This window comes from Schistocerca americana, chromosome 4 (assembly GCF_021461395.2).
Source record: "Schistocerca americana isolate TAMUIC-IGC-003095 chromosome 4, iqSchAmer2.1, whole genome shotgun sequence".
In the NCBI taxonomy this organism is placed as follows: domain Eukaryota; kingdom Metazoa; phylum Arthropoda; class Insecta; order Orthoptera; family Acrididae; genus Schistocerca; species Schistocerca americana.
The window spans coordinates 784712785-784732552 of record NC_060122.1 but is presented as its reverse complement, the minus strand read 5'-3'; the positions used below and the strand labels follow the sequence as shown (position 1 = coordinate 784732552).

At 43.9% G+C, this 19768-nt stretch overlaps 1 protein-coding gene across 1 annotated transcript in view; it reads left to right on the top strand.

The window, feature by feature from the left end:
- Positions 1–19768, top strand: part of LOC124612796 (probable cytochrome P450 303a1) — a 139324-nt gene that overhangs the window by 50599 nt on the left and 68957 nt on the right. The window contains exon 3 of the mRNA XM_047141199.1: positions 8426–8677. Within this exon, the coding sequence (XP_046997155.1) occupies positions 8426–8677 (252 nt within the window). The remainder of the gene's footprint in view (positions 1–8425; positions 8678–19768) is intronic.

Sequence of the window (19768 nt, the reverse complement as noted above, 5' to 3'; positions counted from 1 at the left end):
GTAACACAGCAAGAAAGTTACTAAAAGAAATTCGTAGTTTTTCATTTATGCTGTATTTGTCTTTCGGTTCACGACTAGTTTCTGCTTTTTAAGGCCTTTTTCAAGTGATTTTCTGCACAAAAGAGCGCATACTATGCGATCTCCACGAATAAAAACGCTATGATACGAAATTAACTTATTAGAAAGGTAGTTACTTGCAGTAGAAAAATTTTCATTTGCATTGACGTGGAAGCATCTTTAAATTTACGTTTTCTGTTAGATTTGGCTCACACACATGCTGTCTTGCTGGTTTTTTCGCGCCTTATTAAAAAGTCAAGCTGCCAAACCAATAAAACAGAGTATATGTGAACCAAAACGAATAATAAAAGTAAATTTAAAGGCGTTACCATCTGAATTCACATGGCATATTTTTCTCTTTGTAATAAGTTTCTAATAAGTTAATTCATGTCATTCGATTTCTATTCGTGGAGGTAGTATTTGTGCTCTATTTTATATAAAAAATTACCAGAAAATGGCCCAAAAGACTAGGTGCGCACCAATAAAAATACGGAAGAAGTGGAAAAATTCCACCTTCTTTTAATAGATACAAACTTTAGTGAAGTTCGTACAAAATTGGTCAGCTGAACAAGGTTTTCAAGTCTAAACATTTTTGAGTGGTTTGAATAGTTTGTATGTTATGGCGATTCCACCGACACGTTGCACATCATTACGATGTGTCGCATTCAAGATTTATCTAATCCAATCCACTCTAATCTCTCAAAACCTTTTCCTGGTCCTGATGAGTTGAAATGCAGTTCATGATAGAAGAACGTGATTATGAATGTTATTAAAATACTTTTTATGTTTTATTGAAAAACAACTTTTTCAACCATATTAATTGCAAACAATTAATGCTTTCATTAATTTGTAAGTAAATTTTATGGACAGAAAATTCTTTTTTGTCATGGTATCCGAGGCTCATTTCTTCATGGTGACTAACGTATTTGAAATAAAACGAATTTTAGGTGACCAGATTAAAACGCCTTGATTTTACAACGGTCTACTACAGCTCAAGATGAATGAAACAGGAAACTGATTTCATGGAGCGTGGTAGCTGCAGAACTATTTTAGGTCTTATAAGGTGAAGAAACGTAGAATAAGATGGGAAATATTTTGAACATGTACTACATGAAACAGAAAACAGGAAAATGTCTTCACTTCTAATAAATTCCCTACAAGACATTCATTTATAATTACGGCACACCGAAATTTAGTACAGTGAAAGGCAAACACCAATTATTTTAAATTGTAAATAGAATAGTCTCTCTTCTTCTCTACAGCATTAAAAGATATTTTTAAACAGATCAGTCATCCTAAAGAAATCCTGTCTTTCCTTAAACGTTACTTATCTTCTCAACGTCAAAATTATTTCATAGATTTTGCGTAATATACCCAAAGCCTTCTAGATGAAAAATGTTCCTTTTTAAGGATGTCTGGTCCTCTGGACTTGTTGCTGTATGTAGCCCCCAGATACATTCTGGTAGCTGCTGTTTCCGTGGTGAATGCCACATTTACAAGCGACACGCGGGAGTCCAAGGTATAATCTGCTCTTGACGCTAAAATCAGTTTTTCTGAGTCGTCTGCCTAGTTGCCTTTCGTTGCGCCATCGTAGGCGGGCTGCGTGAAGACCAACTGCTAGAGGATTTCTGGCGAACAGCACCTCAGCTCCTCGCTCAGCTTCCAGCAAACAGTCCATCCAGCCGATTCCCTTCCCAGTTTTTGTAAAACGCGAACTCGTCTTCATTGTGCACAAGGTGTGCAATACTAATCTTCTTTCATTTTCTTCACCTGCCCCGGGCTCCTATTTTTTATTCATTATTAAACCTACTCCTACATTACCCCTATTTGATATCTGTATCGCTGAGGCACGCAAGCCTCCCCACCAACGGCAAGGTCCATGGTTCATGGGGAGGGGGGGGGGGGGGGCGGGGGGGGGGGGGGGAATTGGTAAGAAAACAAAATACGTTGCATTAATTATTGAACGCCCCTCGCATAAGACAATATTTACTTTCGTGACTTCATCTCAAACTGCAATGTAAGTATAGCTTGAGTTTGTAATACTTAAACTTTCGGGATATGAATAGTTGAAAGCATATAGGCCCTACGTGGCAGCTATTTCCAGTGTACTGTATTTGTAATATTTATGGCTATACGGTGCTTTTTCGTCGAATGCCAAAAAAAATAAAATAAAAAAGAAGCTACTGGCACACAATAACGACGGCAACAAGTGAAGAATTCCACTTACGTGTTGACTGCACCTGTACGTTAAGAAAACGTTCATAGATACTTTATTAACAGGTTAAAGTTTGAAGTAAATGAGTTGTACAGTGTGATTTGTATCATCTTTTGAAAGTATAATGTTCTTTTGCGCTCACCTGTCGTTTCATATCCGCGTGTTGTCGCGGGAGATGGGAGATAAGGAATCGACTTTAAATTGTGGCAAAAGTTAGGTGTAATCGGAGACTATTGTGGATACCACGTATGTGGTGTTGATATGTGTCTGACGAAGGTTTTATCCGACGGTTACATGTGGAGATGTAATAATTTGTAGCGGTCAGTCCGGCGTGGTATCTGATTTCTCTTCGTTATTGTGCCTTGGTGTTACTTTCGTCCCCGTCGCGACGATTACATGCACCCTCGTGAGCAGCAGCCGTGTTACGCAACTGTCGTGAAGTGTCATTATCAAGACGAAATTCTCCATTGTACGCAAATCTGTAGCTATCAATAATTAGTGTACGAGTATGGTGAGGTAGAGACCGTGAACAGTGGATTCGTTGGTTTCTGGTATCAATAGGCGCAGAATTCTGCCAGGATTTGATGTGAGCGTTATGGGTGTGCCATTCCCCCTCCCTGTACACAGTAATTATCTATAGTAAAGCACACTGTTGTTGAAATTGGAGCGCATAGCTGAGCGTGTGGAGCATATGGCCGAGCGCGTCGTGGCAGATCAGGTATAGTGTGTTTGCCATCCATATTCCTTTCCTTCCAGGCTGCTTACAAAGTTCGAATAACAGATTTTTTTCAAGGAACATGTGTCAAGCCTGTATCGGTATATTTTTAGAACACAAACTAGGAGTACGTAGATCTAAGGTGAATCCACACTAGTATTACAAATGCCACAGTGTTTTTGTCTGTTGTCTTTCCATACCCAAACAGCAGAACCGATTTTAACGAAAATTGGTATGGAGATACCTCGAACGCTGAGGTCACTTCGGAAAGAGTGTAGTGCAAGATATTTATTGATTTGAAAAACATAACGCTAACTAGGGAAGCACAGTTACCCTTTGTAAAAGCTATTTACTCTTCGACTGTCAAAAATGGTTTAAATGGCTCTGAGCACTATGGGACTTAACTTGTGAGGTCATCAGTCCCCTAGAACTTAGAACTACTTAAACCTAACTAACCTAAGGACATCACACACATCCATGCCCGAGGCAGGATTCGAACCTGCGCGGTTCCAGAATGTAGCGCCTAGAACCGCTCGGCCACATCGGCCGGCTCTTCGACTTTTGAACCGTACCATATTTGTGAAAATGCTTTTATTGGCATGTTCTACGTTACACGATTCAGCGTAATGAATGCAATGCTTATATAATTTTCAACATGTTTAATCCACACTAATACTATTAAAACCAAAAGTAACTATATCTGTTACATTTTAATAGCTAATCGCTGAACCGATTTCCATGAAATATGGTATGGAGGGGTAACACTCATCTCACAAGACTTTCTGCAAACGTGACATCATTTTGACGTTACACGTAATATCAACTATCTATGTGGAAGGTAGAGTCGAAGGACGTAGGTTCACATCTCACTACATCTTAACGTTGTTAACACTTTCTGTTACTTTCTTACGAATGTAATTTATGTATGTTCTCCAATGTTCCACGTTATTTACATTTCCAGTTGATTAGAGAACGAATGATAAAATAAATATTTGGCGATTTCTGAGTGAGTGGATAGACAGGAACTTAAGAGGATGGTTTAAGTAGCTGTGACTGAAAGGAGGAGCAATAGCCGGCCGTAGTGGCCGAGCGGTTCTAGGCGCTTCAGTCGGGAACCGCGCGACTGCTACGGTCGCAGGTTCGAATCCTACCTCGGGCATGGAAGTATGTGATGTCCTTAGGTTAGTTAGGTTTAAGTAGTTCTAAGTTCTAGGGCACTGATGACCTCAGATGTTAAGTCCCATAGTGCTCAGAGCCATTTGAACCGTTTTGAGGAGCAATAACATTCATATTTTTCCTTCTAACAAATATTTCGCCGTTTATTTCCGCATATGTGGAGGTTTCCGAGCATGTGGCTAGGCAGGAGCCTAAGAGGTCAGCTTAAATTGCTGCGAATGAAACGAGGAGCAAGAACGTTCATATTCTTTGTTATTACGAAATCACAGCGGTTGTAGATATTGTGAGTGACCTCAAAATGACGTCACGTCTTGTGAGATGAGTGTTCGCCGGTATGGATATAACTTGAACCCTGAGATCGAACGTAAGCTGCATTAAAAAGTAAAGAATAGAATAAAATAAGTCGACTCCAAAGTGGTGAAATAGGGAATGGAATATCATTCTTTACATCAGTTGGGTGTAAGGGCGGAGGGGGGGGGGGGGGGCAGAGGGTGGAAGGGGGAGACACATCACGCCCTTTGCTTATCCAGACAGGCAGACACGAGAAGGTAGCTGACGTTTTGCACGCACAATAAATTCTTCCCTACTCTCAGGCAATAACTCATCATAACAAAACTACTGATGTGTGAGTGTAGTCGCGGGGAACAGCTAGTACAAGATACACTGAAGCGCCAGAGAAACTGGTATATGCACGTGTATTCGGCAACGTCTATACAGGGTGTTACAAAAAGGTACGGCCATACTTTCAGGAAACATTCCTCACACACAAAGAAAGAAAATATGTTATGTGGACATGTGTCCGGAAACGCTTACTTTCCATGTTAGAGTTCATTTTATTACTTCTCTTCAAATCACATTAATCATGGAATGGAAACACACAGCAACAGAAAGTACCAGCGTGACTTCAAACACTTTGTTACAGGAAATGTTCAAAATGTCCTCCGTTAGCGAGGATACATGCATCCACCCTCCGTCGCATGAAATCCCCGATGCGCTGATGCAGCCCTGAAGAATGGCGTATTGTATCACAGCCGTCCACAATACGAGCACGAAGAGTCTCTGCATCTGGTACCGGGGTTGCGTAGACAAGAGCTTTCAAATGTCCCCATAAATGAAAGCCAAGAGGGTTGAGGTAAGGAGAGCGTGGAGGCCATGGAATTGGGCCCCCTCTACCAATCCATCGGTCACCGAATCTGTTGGTGAGAAGAGTACGAACACTTCGACTGAAATGTGCAGGGGCTCCATCGTGCACGAACCACATGTTGTGTCGTACTTGTAAAGGCACATGTTCTAGCAGCACAGGTAGAGTATCCCGTATGAAATCATGATAACGTGCTCCATTGAGCGTAGGTGGAAGAACATGGGGCCCAATCAAGTCAACAATGCCTGCCCAAACGTTCACAGAAAATCTGTGTTGATGACGTGATTGCACAATTGCGTGCGGATTCTCGTCAGCCCACACATGTTGATTGTGAAAATTTACAATTTGATCATGTTGGAATGACGAAACTAAAATGAGCTCTAACATGGAAATTAAGCGATTCCGGACACATGTCCACATAACATCTTTTCTTTATTTGTGTGTGAGGAATGTTTCCTGAAAGTTTGGCCGTACCTTTTTGTAACACCCTGTATAAGAGAACAAGTGTCTGGCGCAATTGTTAGATCGATTACTGCTGCTACAATGGCAGGTGATGAAGATTTAAGTGAGTCTGAACGTGGTGTCATTGTCGGCGCACGAGCGACGGGACGCAGCAACTCCGAGATAGGGATGAAGTGGAGATTTTTCTGAACGACCATTTCACGAATGTACCGTGAATATCAGGAATCCAGTAAAACATAAAATTTCCGACATCGCTGTGGCCATTAAAAGATCTTGCAAGAACGGGACCAGCGACGACTGAAGAGAGTCGTTCAACGTGGCAGAAGTGCAACCCTTCCGCAAATTGCTGCAGATAAATGCTGGGCCATCAACAAGTGTCAGCGTGCGAACCACTCAGCGAAACGTCATCGATATGGGCTTTTGGAGCCGAAGGCCCACTCGTGTACCCTCGATCACTGCTCGACACAAAGCTTTACGCCTCGCCTGGGCCCGTGAACACCGACACTGGATTGTTGATGACTGGAAACATGTTGCCTGGTCGGATGAGCCTCGTTTCAAATTCTATCGAGGGGATGGCCGTGTACGGGTATGGAGACAAACTCAAGAATTCATGGATCCTCCATGTCAGCAGGGAACTGTTCAAGCTGGTGGAGGCTCTGTAATGGTGTGAGGCGTGTGCAGTTGGAGCGATGTGGGACCCCTGTTACGACTACATACCACTCTGACAGGTGACACGTATGTAAGTATCCTGTCTGAACACCTTCATCCATTCATGCCAATTGTGCAAATCCAGAAGGACAATGCGACACCCGACAAGTCCAGAATTGCTACAAGTGGCTCCAGGAACACTGTTCTGAGTTTAAGCACTTCCACTGGCAACCAGACTCCCTAGATATGATCATTATTGAGCATATCTGGGGTGGGTCGCAACGTGCTGCTCAGAAGAGATCTGCAACCCCTCATACTCTTATGGATTTATGGACAGCTCTGCAAGATTCAGCCGGCCATTGTGGCCGAGCGGTTCTAGGCGCTTCAGTCTGGAACCGCGCGACCGCTACGATCGCAGGTTCGAATCCTGCCTCGGGCATTGATGTGTGTGATGTCCTTAGGTTAGTTAGGTTCAAATGGCTCCAAGCGCTATGGGACTTAACATCTGAAGTCATCAGTCCCCTAGAACTTAGAAATCATCCCAAGGACAAACACACACAGCCATGCCCGAGGGAGGACTCGAACCTCCGCCGGGACCAGCCGCACAGTCCATGATTGCAGCGCCCCATACCGCTCGGCTAATCCCGAGCGGCAAGTAGTTCTAAGCTCTAGGGGACTGATGACATCAGATATTAATCCCATAGTGCTGAGAGCCATTTGAACCATTTTGCAGGATTCATGGTGTCAATTGCCTCCAGCACTACTTGTTAGCTAAGTCCACGCCACGTCCTGTTGCTTCATTTCTGCGTGCTTGCGGGGGCCTTACACAATATTAGGCAGGTGTACCACTCTCTTTGGCTCTAATGTGTAGCTTGAACCCCGAGAAAGAACATCAGCTACATTAGAAAGTAAAAAATAAAATAAAATAAATCGACTGAAAATGGTGAAGTAGGGAATGGAGCATCTCTTACATCAATTGGGTTGGGGGGGGGGGGGCGGTGGGAGAACATGACGGCCTATGCTTACCCAAACAGGCAGACACATGTTGCAAGCACAATAAATATGTGGTGTGCATACTGTAAGACCTTCGGTACACACACCATCAGATTATTTGACTTGTCGCTCTAATGAAGTAGGCGAGTGTCAGCAATATGTCTCGTGGTCTTATCGTGGCGTGTTTATCTTCTGCCGTTAGGTCAGACGATAGAAATGCCGCTTGCACGCTTAGAGTAGCAGATTGACGGTGACCAACTTTAAACAGAACTTGATTAATTTTCACACACATTTATTAAAATAATAATAATCATAAACCTTACTTACTTGATTCTGGATGCTATTTACAATTGACAATCTGAAGTTCCTTTGGTCTTGGTACGTTAATCTTATTCTCACATATCTCTGATACTTGACAATGTGTCTATACATTTATCTTCATGGCTATGTACAGGAATATGATAATCTTATTAGGCGCAGACTGAAACTTGACTATAGACTGGTGCAGACAAATGCAGACTGACTAATCGGAGGTCTGTACACTCGTTATAATACCTCGAGCGTTCAGGTATCACTGCGCGAGTGTGATTCGCGAGGAGAAAAGGTTCTACGTTAGCAGCAATCTCATTGGCTGCGTTACATATTAATACGCGGATCGGCGGAAGCAGAATTTGGTCCGTCTCTAAGACAGCGCCATCTCGTAGTGCGGAGACGGACGAGCGCTGCGCCTGCGCTGTTGTGCTAAGCGGGGCGCGCTCTAGTGGGAAAGTTGTGTACGCGCTGAATACGTGGAACTATGTACACAACAAAATATCTTCCTTACGCTCATGCATTAACTCAAAAACTACCGACATGTGAGAGTCGTTACGGGTAGCAGCTAGTACAAAATACGTATGTCATTTGAAAGAGAGGAGCTGCTATTATACCAGTGAAGGCCTTACAAAACACTCAGAAATGAAGTTTTCGTCGTTTTCTGGGTCCGGTTCTCCTAAAGCTGATTTGCTCGTCGGCGTTGCAGGTCCGAGCTGGTGGCCGGTGGTGGGCAGCGCGCTCGCCGTCAACAAACTGCGCAAGCAGTCCGGCTACCTGTACGAGGCGACGGCGGAGCTGGGCCGGCGCTACGGCCCGGTGGTGGGGGTGCGCGTCGGCAAGGACCGGCAGGTGGTGCTGTGCAGCTACCGCGCCATCCGCGAGATGCTCACCAGGGAGGAGTTCGACGGCCGGCCGCAGGGGCCCTTCTACGAGACGCGCACCTGGGGCGTCAGGAGAGGTGAGACACACGGCCCCATTAAACTTCCCCCTTCTGGGACTGGGACGGTGTTGACAACCACGCCACTTTGTTCCTGTGCTCTACGGCTATGACTGGAAGTGTGATGGGACGATGCAGAGCGTTCCATACGCTACACGTGTCCTTACAGCTTCGGCACCGCATTAACTTCTTAAAGGCTACTGTACACAAGGATACTGTACTTCTTTTATATGTGAACTCCACCAACTTAAGCCGATCCAGAACCAGAGAGCCCACGCTGGTTATAATTAAGGTGTAGCAGCTATTCTCAGAGGTCCAGTGCGGCCTGTGGTTATTATATATCAGCGAAATTTGGTAGATATTCAAGAGTGTTAACGCGGACCGATTTACACAGAAATATAATTAATTCCAATTTTGTCCACCATGTGAAAATCTGGCTTTGTGAATGCAAGAAACTTTCCGCTGCTGGAACGGAAATGCTGTCAATAACTACAGACTTTTGTTTCTGTTACTGAAAGTGTCGTCGGAAGATGCAGTGATTAATTACAATTTTGGCCACCATGTACAAATCTGGCACTGAGAATGCAAGAAACTTTCTGCTGCTGGAACAGAAACGCTGTCGATAACTACAGACTTTTGTTTTTGTGCTCTACTGCTATGACTGAAAGTGTGGTGGGAAGATGCAGTGATTAATTCCAGCCGCCGGAGTGGCCGAGCGGTTCTAGGCGCTGCAGTCTGGAACCGCGCGACCGCTGCGGTCGCAGGTTCGAATCCTGCCTTGGGCATGGATGTGTGTGATGTCCCTAGGTTAGTTGGGTTTAAGTAGTTCTAAAGTTCTAGGGGACTGGTGACCACAGAAGTTAAGTCCCATAGTGCTCAGAGCCATTTGATCCATTTTTGATTAATTCCAATTTTGGCCACCACGTACAAATCTGGCACTGTGAGTGCAAGTAACTTTCCGCTTCTGGGACAGGAGTAGTGTTGATAACCACGGAATTTTGTTTCTGTGCTGTACTGCTACGACTGGAAGTGCGGTGGGAAGATGCAGTGCGCTTCCAACACTACTCGAGTGTTTGGGATCCGTACGAGGTCGGATTGAAGGAAAACATCGAAGCAATTCAGAGGCGGGCTGCTTGATTTGTTACCGATAGGTTCGAATAACACGTAAGTGTCACGGAGATTCTTCGGGAACTCAAATGGGAATCCCTGGAAAAAGGCGACATTTTTTTTCGATAAATACTATCGAGAAAATTAAGAGAACCGGCATTTGAAGCTGACTGCCGAACGATTCTACTTTCGCCAACATACATTGCGCGGGAGGAACGCGAAGATAAGATAAGAGAAATTAGGGCTCATACGGAAGCATATAGACAGTCGTTTTTCCCTCGACCTATCTGCGAGTGGAACAGGAAAGGTAGTGGTAGAGGGTACCCCCCGTGACGCACCGTACGTTGGCTTGCGGGGTATCGGTGTAGATGTAGAAGAAAGCCGAATAGAAATGTTTCCATGTGTAATGGATTACGAACTGAACGTGGGCAGGGAAGACCAAACAAGTGAGAAAGACATAATGTTCATTTTATCATTAACCGCGTCTTATACAATTTATTCGATTTGAGCACCGAAGATGTAGATGAGGGACCCCATCCGTAAAACGACGTGATCAACAGTTGCTCGCATCAGTTCCAGTGGAATCTGAGAAACGTGCTCTTGTATATTGGCCTTTAGATCAGGTAGAGACCGAATGTGTCTCTGGTAAACACGTGCTTTACGGTATCCCCAGAGTCAAAAGTCACGTGGATTCAGATCAGGTGATCTTCCAGACCATGCTTCTGGAAAGCCTCTGGAGATAATACGTTCGTGGAAGGTTGCATTAAGCAGATGTTCCTCTGGGTGAGGGGCATGGGGTACTGCCCCATGTTGCATAAAAACAGTGGTATTCCCACGACTGCGCTCCTCCAAAGCACGAAACACATGCTGTACAAGGAGATCTCGATAACGTGCAGACGTCACGGTACACCTGACAGGCCCTCTGCATATTTTCTCTTCAATGAACAGACCGAGAATAAAGGTGTTTGTGAATCCACACCACACAATCACGTATGGCGAGTGCAATGGCTCTTCTTGCACAAGACACGGTTTAACAGAACCTCCAAATCCACTCTATAGAATACAGTCCAGTCACATGTCTTCCGTGCCAGAAATCGGAGAGCACATTCAGAACGTTGCTGCGGATCATGAGATTCCAGTTCCTGCACCGTCTGGATCTTGTCATGTACCAGAATAAAATAGACTACAAAACTTTCCATGCTACTGGCCATGGGATGGACAATCCTCATGACACTGCATGACCACTAGTACTATTTGGGTCACTTACTGATGATCAGTTGCATCATCAGCAACCTCATCAGTATCTTCCATGGGATAGGACGCCTTCCTCTGCCAGGTACCACACCAAGCTCACCCGTGTTTTCGAATTTCGTTATCATCATCTTTAAACCGTTTAATAGCACAGAGCCTCTTCTGAGACATTTCAGTCGGCGATACTCTCCCAGTGCAGCACTCTAATTGCTGCCGTCCACACAAAATAGTTTCACTAACTGCGCCCGGTCTCTCTTCTCACGTTATGGCTTGTGAAATGACGGTGTGGATGTCATACCATCATGCAATGTACAGCGCCAAATTTGCACCTGGTGGCACCAGTTGGAACTAATTTGTTTTCCAGCGTAAATCGGTTCCACATTAACGCATTAAAATGTTAACAAGTTTCGCTACCATACAATAATTAAAGCCTACACTGGACCTCCTTGAGTAGCTCCAGTTTAATCAAAATCACCCTTGGCGCAGGGTTGCCAGTTTTTTTCTAACAGCAGATAAGGAGGAATATTCGACACTAGTCATCGGCTTTGATCAGTGACACAGGAAACATGCGATAATCGACGTAAATAACACGGCAGTATAATGTGAGATCAGGAGCGATTATCTTAAAAGGGTTGAGCTACAGATCATCTGATATTACAGCCAGATTTTTTGCTTTCACAATCGTTGACTTTGCAAACTAACAACCAAACTGCGAAAATATGTACCGAAGAGTGACGTCATAGGAATCATTAACATTGTATCACTGGTCAAAGCCATCGACTAGTATCGAATATTACTCTTGACGTCCAACAAAACTGCGAAAATATGCACCAAAAGGTGACGCCAGAGCAGCCATTAACATTATGTCACCGGTCAGTCCACAACTAGTGTCGAATATTCCTCTTCACTCAACAAAGTCACGAATTTTTACCAATCTGACACTTATGGACTGAACAAAGTGATAAGTTATTGGCAACGGACACCTCTCAGGCTAGAATTAATACTCACAGATCTAAAATTCAGATATTTGTAAATACTGCAGTTACTGGTTTATTCTATTTTCAGTCCTTAAAGTGTACAACTATACTGGTAACGCAGTATAAGTAAGTTGGAATTGAAGAAAACCATCGCATTTTACCTTTTGATATTTCTGTTTGCTTTTCAACCTCTGTAGTAGAATTGCCCCTTCTTTCCTGCCGGTAAAAGGACGAAACTGCAGGCATGTAAATTAAATCCGCTTGTAATGGAACCATTTTAACTAGATTTTCAACCCCATGGAAGACAATAAAATAAGAGGACCATTGCAGTCAACTGTACCTTTCTTAAACCACGATGAAATCTTACACTCTTCGTAATTAAAATTGATTTTAAATTGTAACTCTTCCTTGTTTTTCGGCACTAGCACTTAGTCAGTTTCGGATGCCTGAGAGCGAACCTATTTTTCTTTCAAATGCATCGCTAAATTTGAAATGTAAACCAACAAATTTCTGACTCGATACTAAGTGTAAATGTCAAGTAACGGCTGTTGAGTGGAGGTTTTCAACCTAATCCTGTTCAGAGTAAAAGCTGAATTTTTAGTTTCAGTTAAGTTTACAAGACTGTCTCTTAAATGAAATCACTCCTATAATGAATAGGTCTATATTGTGTGAAACATTATACGTTTTCGTATAGTCAGATATTAATTATCCTAATACAGTTTAACAGACAGTCGGATATCCAGCGGAAAATCTGGACAATTCTGTCAAAATCGGGATACCTGGCAACCCTGGTGTGGCGGAGGGTGCTTTCTTCAACCACTTTCTTTTCCCCCTTCCCTCTTCAATTTGCGCACAGCATGTGGAAGGAACGACTGTCTGTAACCCTCGGTATGAGGTATACTTTCTTAGACTGTCTGGTCGTGGTCATTTCGTCACACATATGTCAGAGGAAGTAATATGTTCCGCCACACTATTTGGCACGTACGATCGCGGAATGGAATATCGCTTAACAAAAGGAGAGTTGGGGTCCTCCACTGATATATTGGTAAAATTTGGTGTTGCTTAAAGTAGTTTTTGGTAACTGTTTTGGCATGCAGGGTAAAAACCTGTCTACAGAATGTGTGTGCCCGGGAAAGCAATACGATTTGACCCAGATGTCCGGTGACTTCGAAGTTTTTGTGTGGGGTCGGCAATTTAAATGTTGGTAGGAATACCCAGCATATTTGGCTTTCTTGAATACTGTAAGTGGTACTCGTACATTAATATACATCCAGTGTATATTAATAAATAAGAAGACGTCCATTTTAAGTACAATGATATTTATTGGTTTAGATAGCAAGCTACACTACTAGCCATTAAAACTGCTATACCAAGAAGACACGGTATTCACTGGACAAATATATTATACTACAACTGACATGTGATTACATTTTCACGCAATTTGGGTGCATAGATACTGAGAAATCAGTACCCAGAACAACCACCTCTGGCCGTAATAACGGCCTTGATACGCCTGGGCATTGAGTGAAACAGAGCTTGGATGGCGTGTGCAGGTACAGCTGCCAATGCAGCTTCAACACGGTACCACAGTTCATCAAGAGTAGTGACTGGCGTATTGTGAAGAGCCAGTTGCTCCGCCACCATTGACCAGACGTTTTCAATTGGTGAGAGATCTGGAGAATGTGCTGGCCAGGGCAGCAGTCGAACATTTTCTGTATCCAGAAAGGCCGGTACAGGACCTGCAACATGCGGTCAAGCGTTATCCTGCTGAAATGTAGGGTTTCGCAGGGATTGAATGAAGGGTAGAGCCACGGGTCGTAACTCATCTGAAATGTAACGTCCACTGTTCAAAGTGCCGTCAATGCGAAGAAGAGGTGACCGAGACGTGTAACCAATGCCACTGCATACCATCACGCCGTTGTGATATATCAGTATGGCAATGACGAATACATGTTCCCGGGTTCGATTCCCGGTGGGGTCAGGGATTTGCTCTGCCTCGTGATGACTGGGTGTTGTGTGATGTCCTTAGGTTAGTTAGGTTTAAGTAGTTCTAAGTTCTAGGGGACTGATAACCATAGATGTTAAGTCCCATAGTGCTCAGAGCCACGAGCCACGAAAACATGCTTCCAATGTGCGTTCACCAAAAAATGGTTCAAATGGCTCTGAGCACTATGGGACTCAACTGCTGTGGTCATAAGTCCCCTAGAACTTAGAACTACTTAAACCTAACTAACCTAAGGACAGCACACACATCCATGCCCGAGGCAGGATTCGAACCTGCGACCGTAGCGGTCGTGCGGTTCCAGACTGTAGCGCCTTTAACCGCTCGGCCACTCCGGCCGGCCGTGCTTTCACCGCAATGTCGCCAAACACGGATACGACCATCATGATGCTGTAAACAGAACCTGGATTCATCCGAAAAAATGACGTTTTGCCATTCTTGCTCCCAGGTTCGTCGTTGAGTCCACCATCGCAGGCACTCCTGTCTGTGATGCAGCGTCAAGGGTAACCGCAGCCATGATCTCCGAGCTGATAGTCCCTGCTGCTGCAAACGTTGTCGAACTGTTCGTGCAGGTGGTTGTCGTCTTGCAAATGACCCCATCTGTTGACTCAGGTATCGAGACGTGGCTGCACGATCCGTTACAGCCATGCGGATAAGATGCCTGTCATCGCGACTGCTAGTGATACCAGGCCGTTGGGATCCAGCACGGCGTTCCGTATTACCCTCCTGAACCTACCGATTCCATATTCTCCTAACAGTCATTGGATCTCGACCAACGCGAGCAGCAATGTCGCGATACGATAAACCGCAATCGCGATAGGCTACAATCCGACCTTTATCAAAGTCGGAAACGTACGCATTTCTCCTCCTTACACGAGGCATCACAACAACGTTTCACCAGGCAACGCCGGTCAACTGCTGTTTGTGTATGAGAAATCGGTTGGAAACTTTCCTCATGTCAGCACATTGTAGGGTCGCCACCGGCGGCAACCTACTGTGAATGCTCTGAAAAGCTAATCATTTGCATATCACAGCATCTCCTTCCTTTCGGTTAAATTTCGCGTCTGCAGCACGTCATCTTCGTTGTGTAGCAATTTTAATGGCCAGTAGTGTATTTGCCGGTCTTATTCTTTTGTTAAAATGTGTTTGACAGACATTGCAACCTATATTGCTACACAATTACACAAAAAATGAATCTTTTGAAGTAATATATTCGCTGATTTCTGAAGTCATTTTATCCAGTGTAATATGATACTCCATTGGGCTATAGCCCCCATAGCCCCCGTCCCCCCTTGCCACCGGCCCTGGATGCATACCATCTTTCTTGTAGCGCCTGCCACCTGAGTTTGTTGAGCATTCCAGTATCGCTCTAGTGCTTGCCAAATGATCCTGTGACGAAACGGAACACTCCTTGTAGGATCTTCTCTATCCCCCCTCTAAAGGGTGGTCAAAAAGGTACCGTTTGGGCGCGTTGCTGCAGCGTATATGCAACGTAGCGCGACGCCGTTTCCGGTATGCAGACTGAACTTTAATAAAACTGAGCAACTGTAGGCATGGATTCTTGGCTGCTAATGGAAGAAAAAAGGTCCTACGAACGTGTGTCCGGAAATGGATCGTTGCCGCGGTAGATGGCGCTGACGAATGACAGTTCCTCTAACCACGTGCCCTGCATTCCTTGTGTGTTGCAGGCTGTGTCATTGACGCAGCGTACTGTGCAGCAGAACGGTCCGGTATTTGTGTCGGGAACAAGCCCACATGCTGTATACACGTAACTGTACTTTGGCTTACGCCGTGCTGGCGGGCCAATTGCCTGGAGGTTGTACTAGGGTTCGTCTCAATACCATATAGAACCAGGTCCTCCAAATCTGGTGTACCCACAATCCGTCGCCTTCCTGCACGTCCGTCTGTCTGGAAGAACGCTGATCACACAAACGCCAAATAAAGGGCTTGAAGTGTTGTGTGATGTGGTTGGTGTATTTGAGGGTACTTGTTTTGGTATAGCCGTGCTGCCTCTCGACCATTTCCGTCTGTTTGTCCGTACACAGACACCTTCTCGGCTTGTTTTTCCCTCGCTCTGTTTGCGACTGAAACAGGAAAGGAAATGATAGTAGTGGCACAGGGTACCCTCTGGCAAACAGCATATGGTGGCTTGCGGAGTATGTAGAATGTTCAGAAGTGTAGAACTGAGTGCTTCACTAAACTAAAAAACGTAGTAGCCTATGATTGTAATATGTATGAGTTACTGTTGGATTCGGTTAGCTTATAACAATACCTGGATGTAACAGTTTACAGGGATGTGAAATGGAACGATCATGTAAGCAAGAGAAAAAGTAACGCTTCTGAATTTCTATGAGATAATTCATAAAGCTTTTTAAATAAAACAAACTTTATTAACATTATACATCTGTATTCCTTATATCAACATATTTATTCATCAACATAGTCACCCTGACACCGTACACACTTCTCCCACAGAGAGACCAATTTGTTGATTCCGTTATTCTAGAATCTTTGACTTTGAGGATGGAGCATCAGCCTCACCTCTGCTTGCACCTTTTCATTGATGTCAAAGTGAAGTCCTCAAAGATGTGTTTTAAGTTTTGGAAACAGATGAAAAGCAGGTGGGGTCAAGTCGAGACTACGGAAAACGATCGATGACAGTGAACCCAAGGTGTCAAATTGTTGGAGATATTGCAGCGCTCACGTTGGCCTGGCATTGTCATACAGAAGGACAAAGTGCTTCGTCTACATCTACATCCATACTCCGCAAGCCACCTGACGGTGTGTGGCGGAGGGTACCTTGAGTACCTCTATCGGTTCTCCCTTCTATTCCAGTCTCGTATTGTTTTGGAAAGAAGGATTGTCAGTATGCTTCTGTGTGGGCTCTGAGCTCTCTGATTTTATCCTCATGGTCTCTTCGCGAGATATACATAAGAGGGAGCAATATGCTGCTTGACTCTTCGGTGAAGGTATGTTCTCGAAACTTTAACAAATGCCCGTACCGAGCTACTGAGCGTCTCTCTTGCAGAGTCTTCCACTGGAGTTTATCTATCATCTCTGTAACGCTTTCGCGATTACTAAATGTTCCTGTAACGAAGTGCGCTGCTCTCCGTTGGATATTCTCTATCTCTTTTATCAACCCTATCTGGTACGGATCCCACACTGCTGAGCAGTATTCAAGCAGTGGGCGAACAAGCGTACTGTAACCTACTTCCTTTGTTTTCGGATTGCATATCCTTAGGATTCTTCCAATGAATCCGTCTGGCATCTGCTTTACCAACGATCAACTTTATATGATCATTCCATTTTAAATCACTCCTAATGCGTACTCCCAGGTAATTTATGGAATTAACTGATTCCAGTTGCTGACCTGCTATTTTGTAGCTAAATGATAAGGGATATATCTTTATATATATTCGCAGCACATTACACTTGTCTACATTGAGATTCAATTGCCATTCCCTGCACCATGCGTCAATTCGCTGCAGATCCTCCTGCATTTCAGTACAATTTTCCATTGTTACAACCTCTCGATACACCACAGCATCATCTGCAGAAAGCCTCAGTGAACTCCCGATGTCATCCACAAGGTCATTTATGTATATTGTAAATAGCAACGGTCCTATGACACTCCCCTGCGGCACACCTGAAATCACTCTTACTTCAGAAGACTTCTCTCCATTGAGAATGACATGCTGCGTTCTGTTATCTAGGAACTCTTCAATCCAATCACACAATTGGTCTGATAGTCCATATGCTCTTACTTTGTTCATTAAATGACTGTGGGGAATTGTATCGAACGCCTTGCGGAAGTCAAGAAACACGGCATCTACCTGTGAACCCGTGTCTATGGCCCTCTGAGTCTCGTGGACGAATAGCGCGAGCTGGGTTTCACACGATCGTCTTTTTCGAAACCCATGCTGATTCCTACAGAGTAGATTTCTAGTCTCCAGAAAAGTCATTATACTCGAACATAACACGTGTTCCAAAATTCTACAACCGATCGACGTTATAGATATAGGTCTATAGTTCTGCACATCTGTTCGACGTCCCTTCTTGAAAACAACGAACCTGTGCCCTTTTCCAATCCTTTGGAACGCTACGCTCTTCTAGAGACCTACGGTACACTGCTGCAAGAAAGGGGGCAAGTTCCTTCGCGTACTTTGTGTAAAATCGAACTGGTATCCCATCAGGCCCAGCTGCCTTTCCTCTTTTGAGCGATTTTAATTGTTTCTCTATCCCTTTGTCGTCTATTTCGATATCTACAATTTTTTCATGTGTGGTCGACCTCCCCGAATTTGTGATTTCAGTTTCCTGAGAATCTGTCACGCACCGACATAGTTACGTTACACGCTGCCACGTTACACGCTACAATTCGTAGCCCTCTTGTGGCAGAGGGTTGCAACTTGCGTCAGCGAAGCGGGAAAGTCGACTGAGTAATATTCATGTAATGCAATGTCTCAACTGATATCGAGAACAGAAGGAAAAATTCGGAAGCATTAATTTTCTGCACGCCTTCATAGGTTATCAGGGTGATCTCCAATTAAAGTGGGCATTGCTGATAAGATAAGAACTTCCGGTATTATTTTGCACACTTGGGTGACATATTCAAGGTCACTCCCCACTCCTCTGCCCCCTGGGAACCACCGGCAGCTGATCAAGGTCACCAAGGAGAATCCCCACCCTTCCTCTCACCCCTCCGCACACTTCCCCTTTCCCCTGGACCAATGAGACTCAAGCACTCACCATTTTCATCTTTTATAACTTGGGCACTTGAGTGGGTGGCTTCACCCTGGAGCTGGGCAGTATAGGGAGAGAATCAGGCTGTCTATTTGTTAATAACAAAGTATTGTAGTTACAGTAAGCCATGTCACTCGAGGTCTATATGTGATATTTGTTATTCAAGGCATTAACAGAGTCCACACCCAGGCAGATAGGTAAGTACTCACATTCTTCCACATGTTACCCAGTTTTTACGTATATTTCGCCCACTTTTTTGTATTTTTCCATATATTTTCACATTTTCCGTACATTCCACAATTTTTTCCAGTAACATGAGTTACGCTCCACTGCTCTCGACGTTACATCAACACCATATTGCGTCGACATCATTAATCTCTAAGTCTCTCACAATGCAATATGTGTCCGAATTATTTACCACTGCTAAGCCACCATGTCATTACTAATGTGTATGTGGCATCATAATATGTTAGAAACGAAAATTCTGTAACCCCTTCCTTTATCTGATTTCTAACTAAAGACTTTATTTGTATAAGAAATACCACAGTGTGGTACATCAACTCTTGCTAAGCCACCACTATATTATAGACTGTGTCATGTCATAATTTAAATTTTAAGACGAGCGCATTGTTGGGAATAATTATGATGTCAAAACAGTCTGCGTACCTTTCGTCAAAACAAAATTGTAATGCTTCCAACACGGGTAAAAAAAGGAATAAGCACAGCGCTAGTAAAATAGGCTCCAGACAGCATGACATTGTTTCTAAATTTGATTCTTGTGAGTTATTAGATGTTTTGCAAAATGTTAGTCTATCCACACATCTAGATGAACTGTGTGCATCGATAACCACAGTGAGATTAGCCTGGTGGAAACATATAGCTCGATGTATAAACTATTGCTAAATCATCTCTACAGTACTAAAAATGTTCAAATTGTTAAAAAACTGGTCCTCTACTTCTAAAAAAACCTTTAAATAAAAAAATGGCATAGTCTTTGTCAGAATGCGCAGAATCTTATGTGAGGCCAATAACACG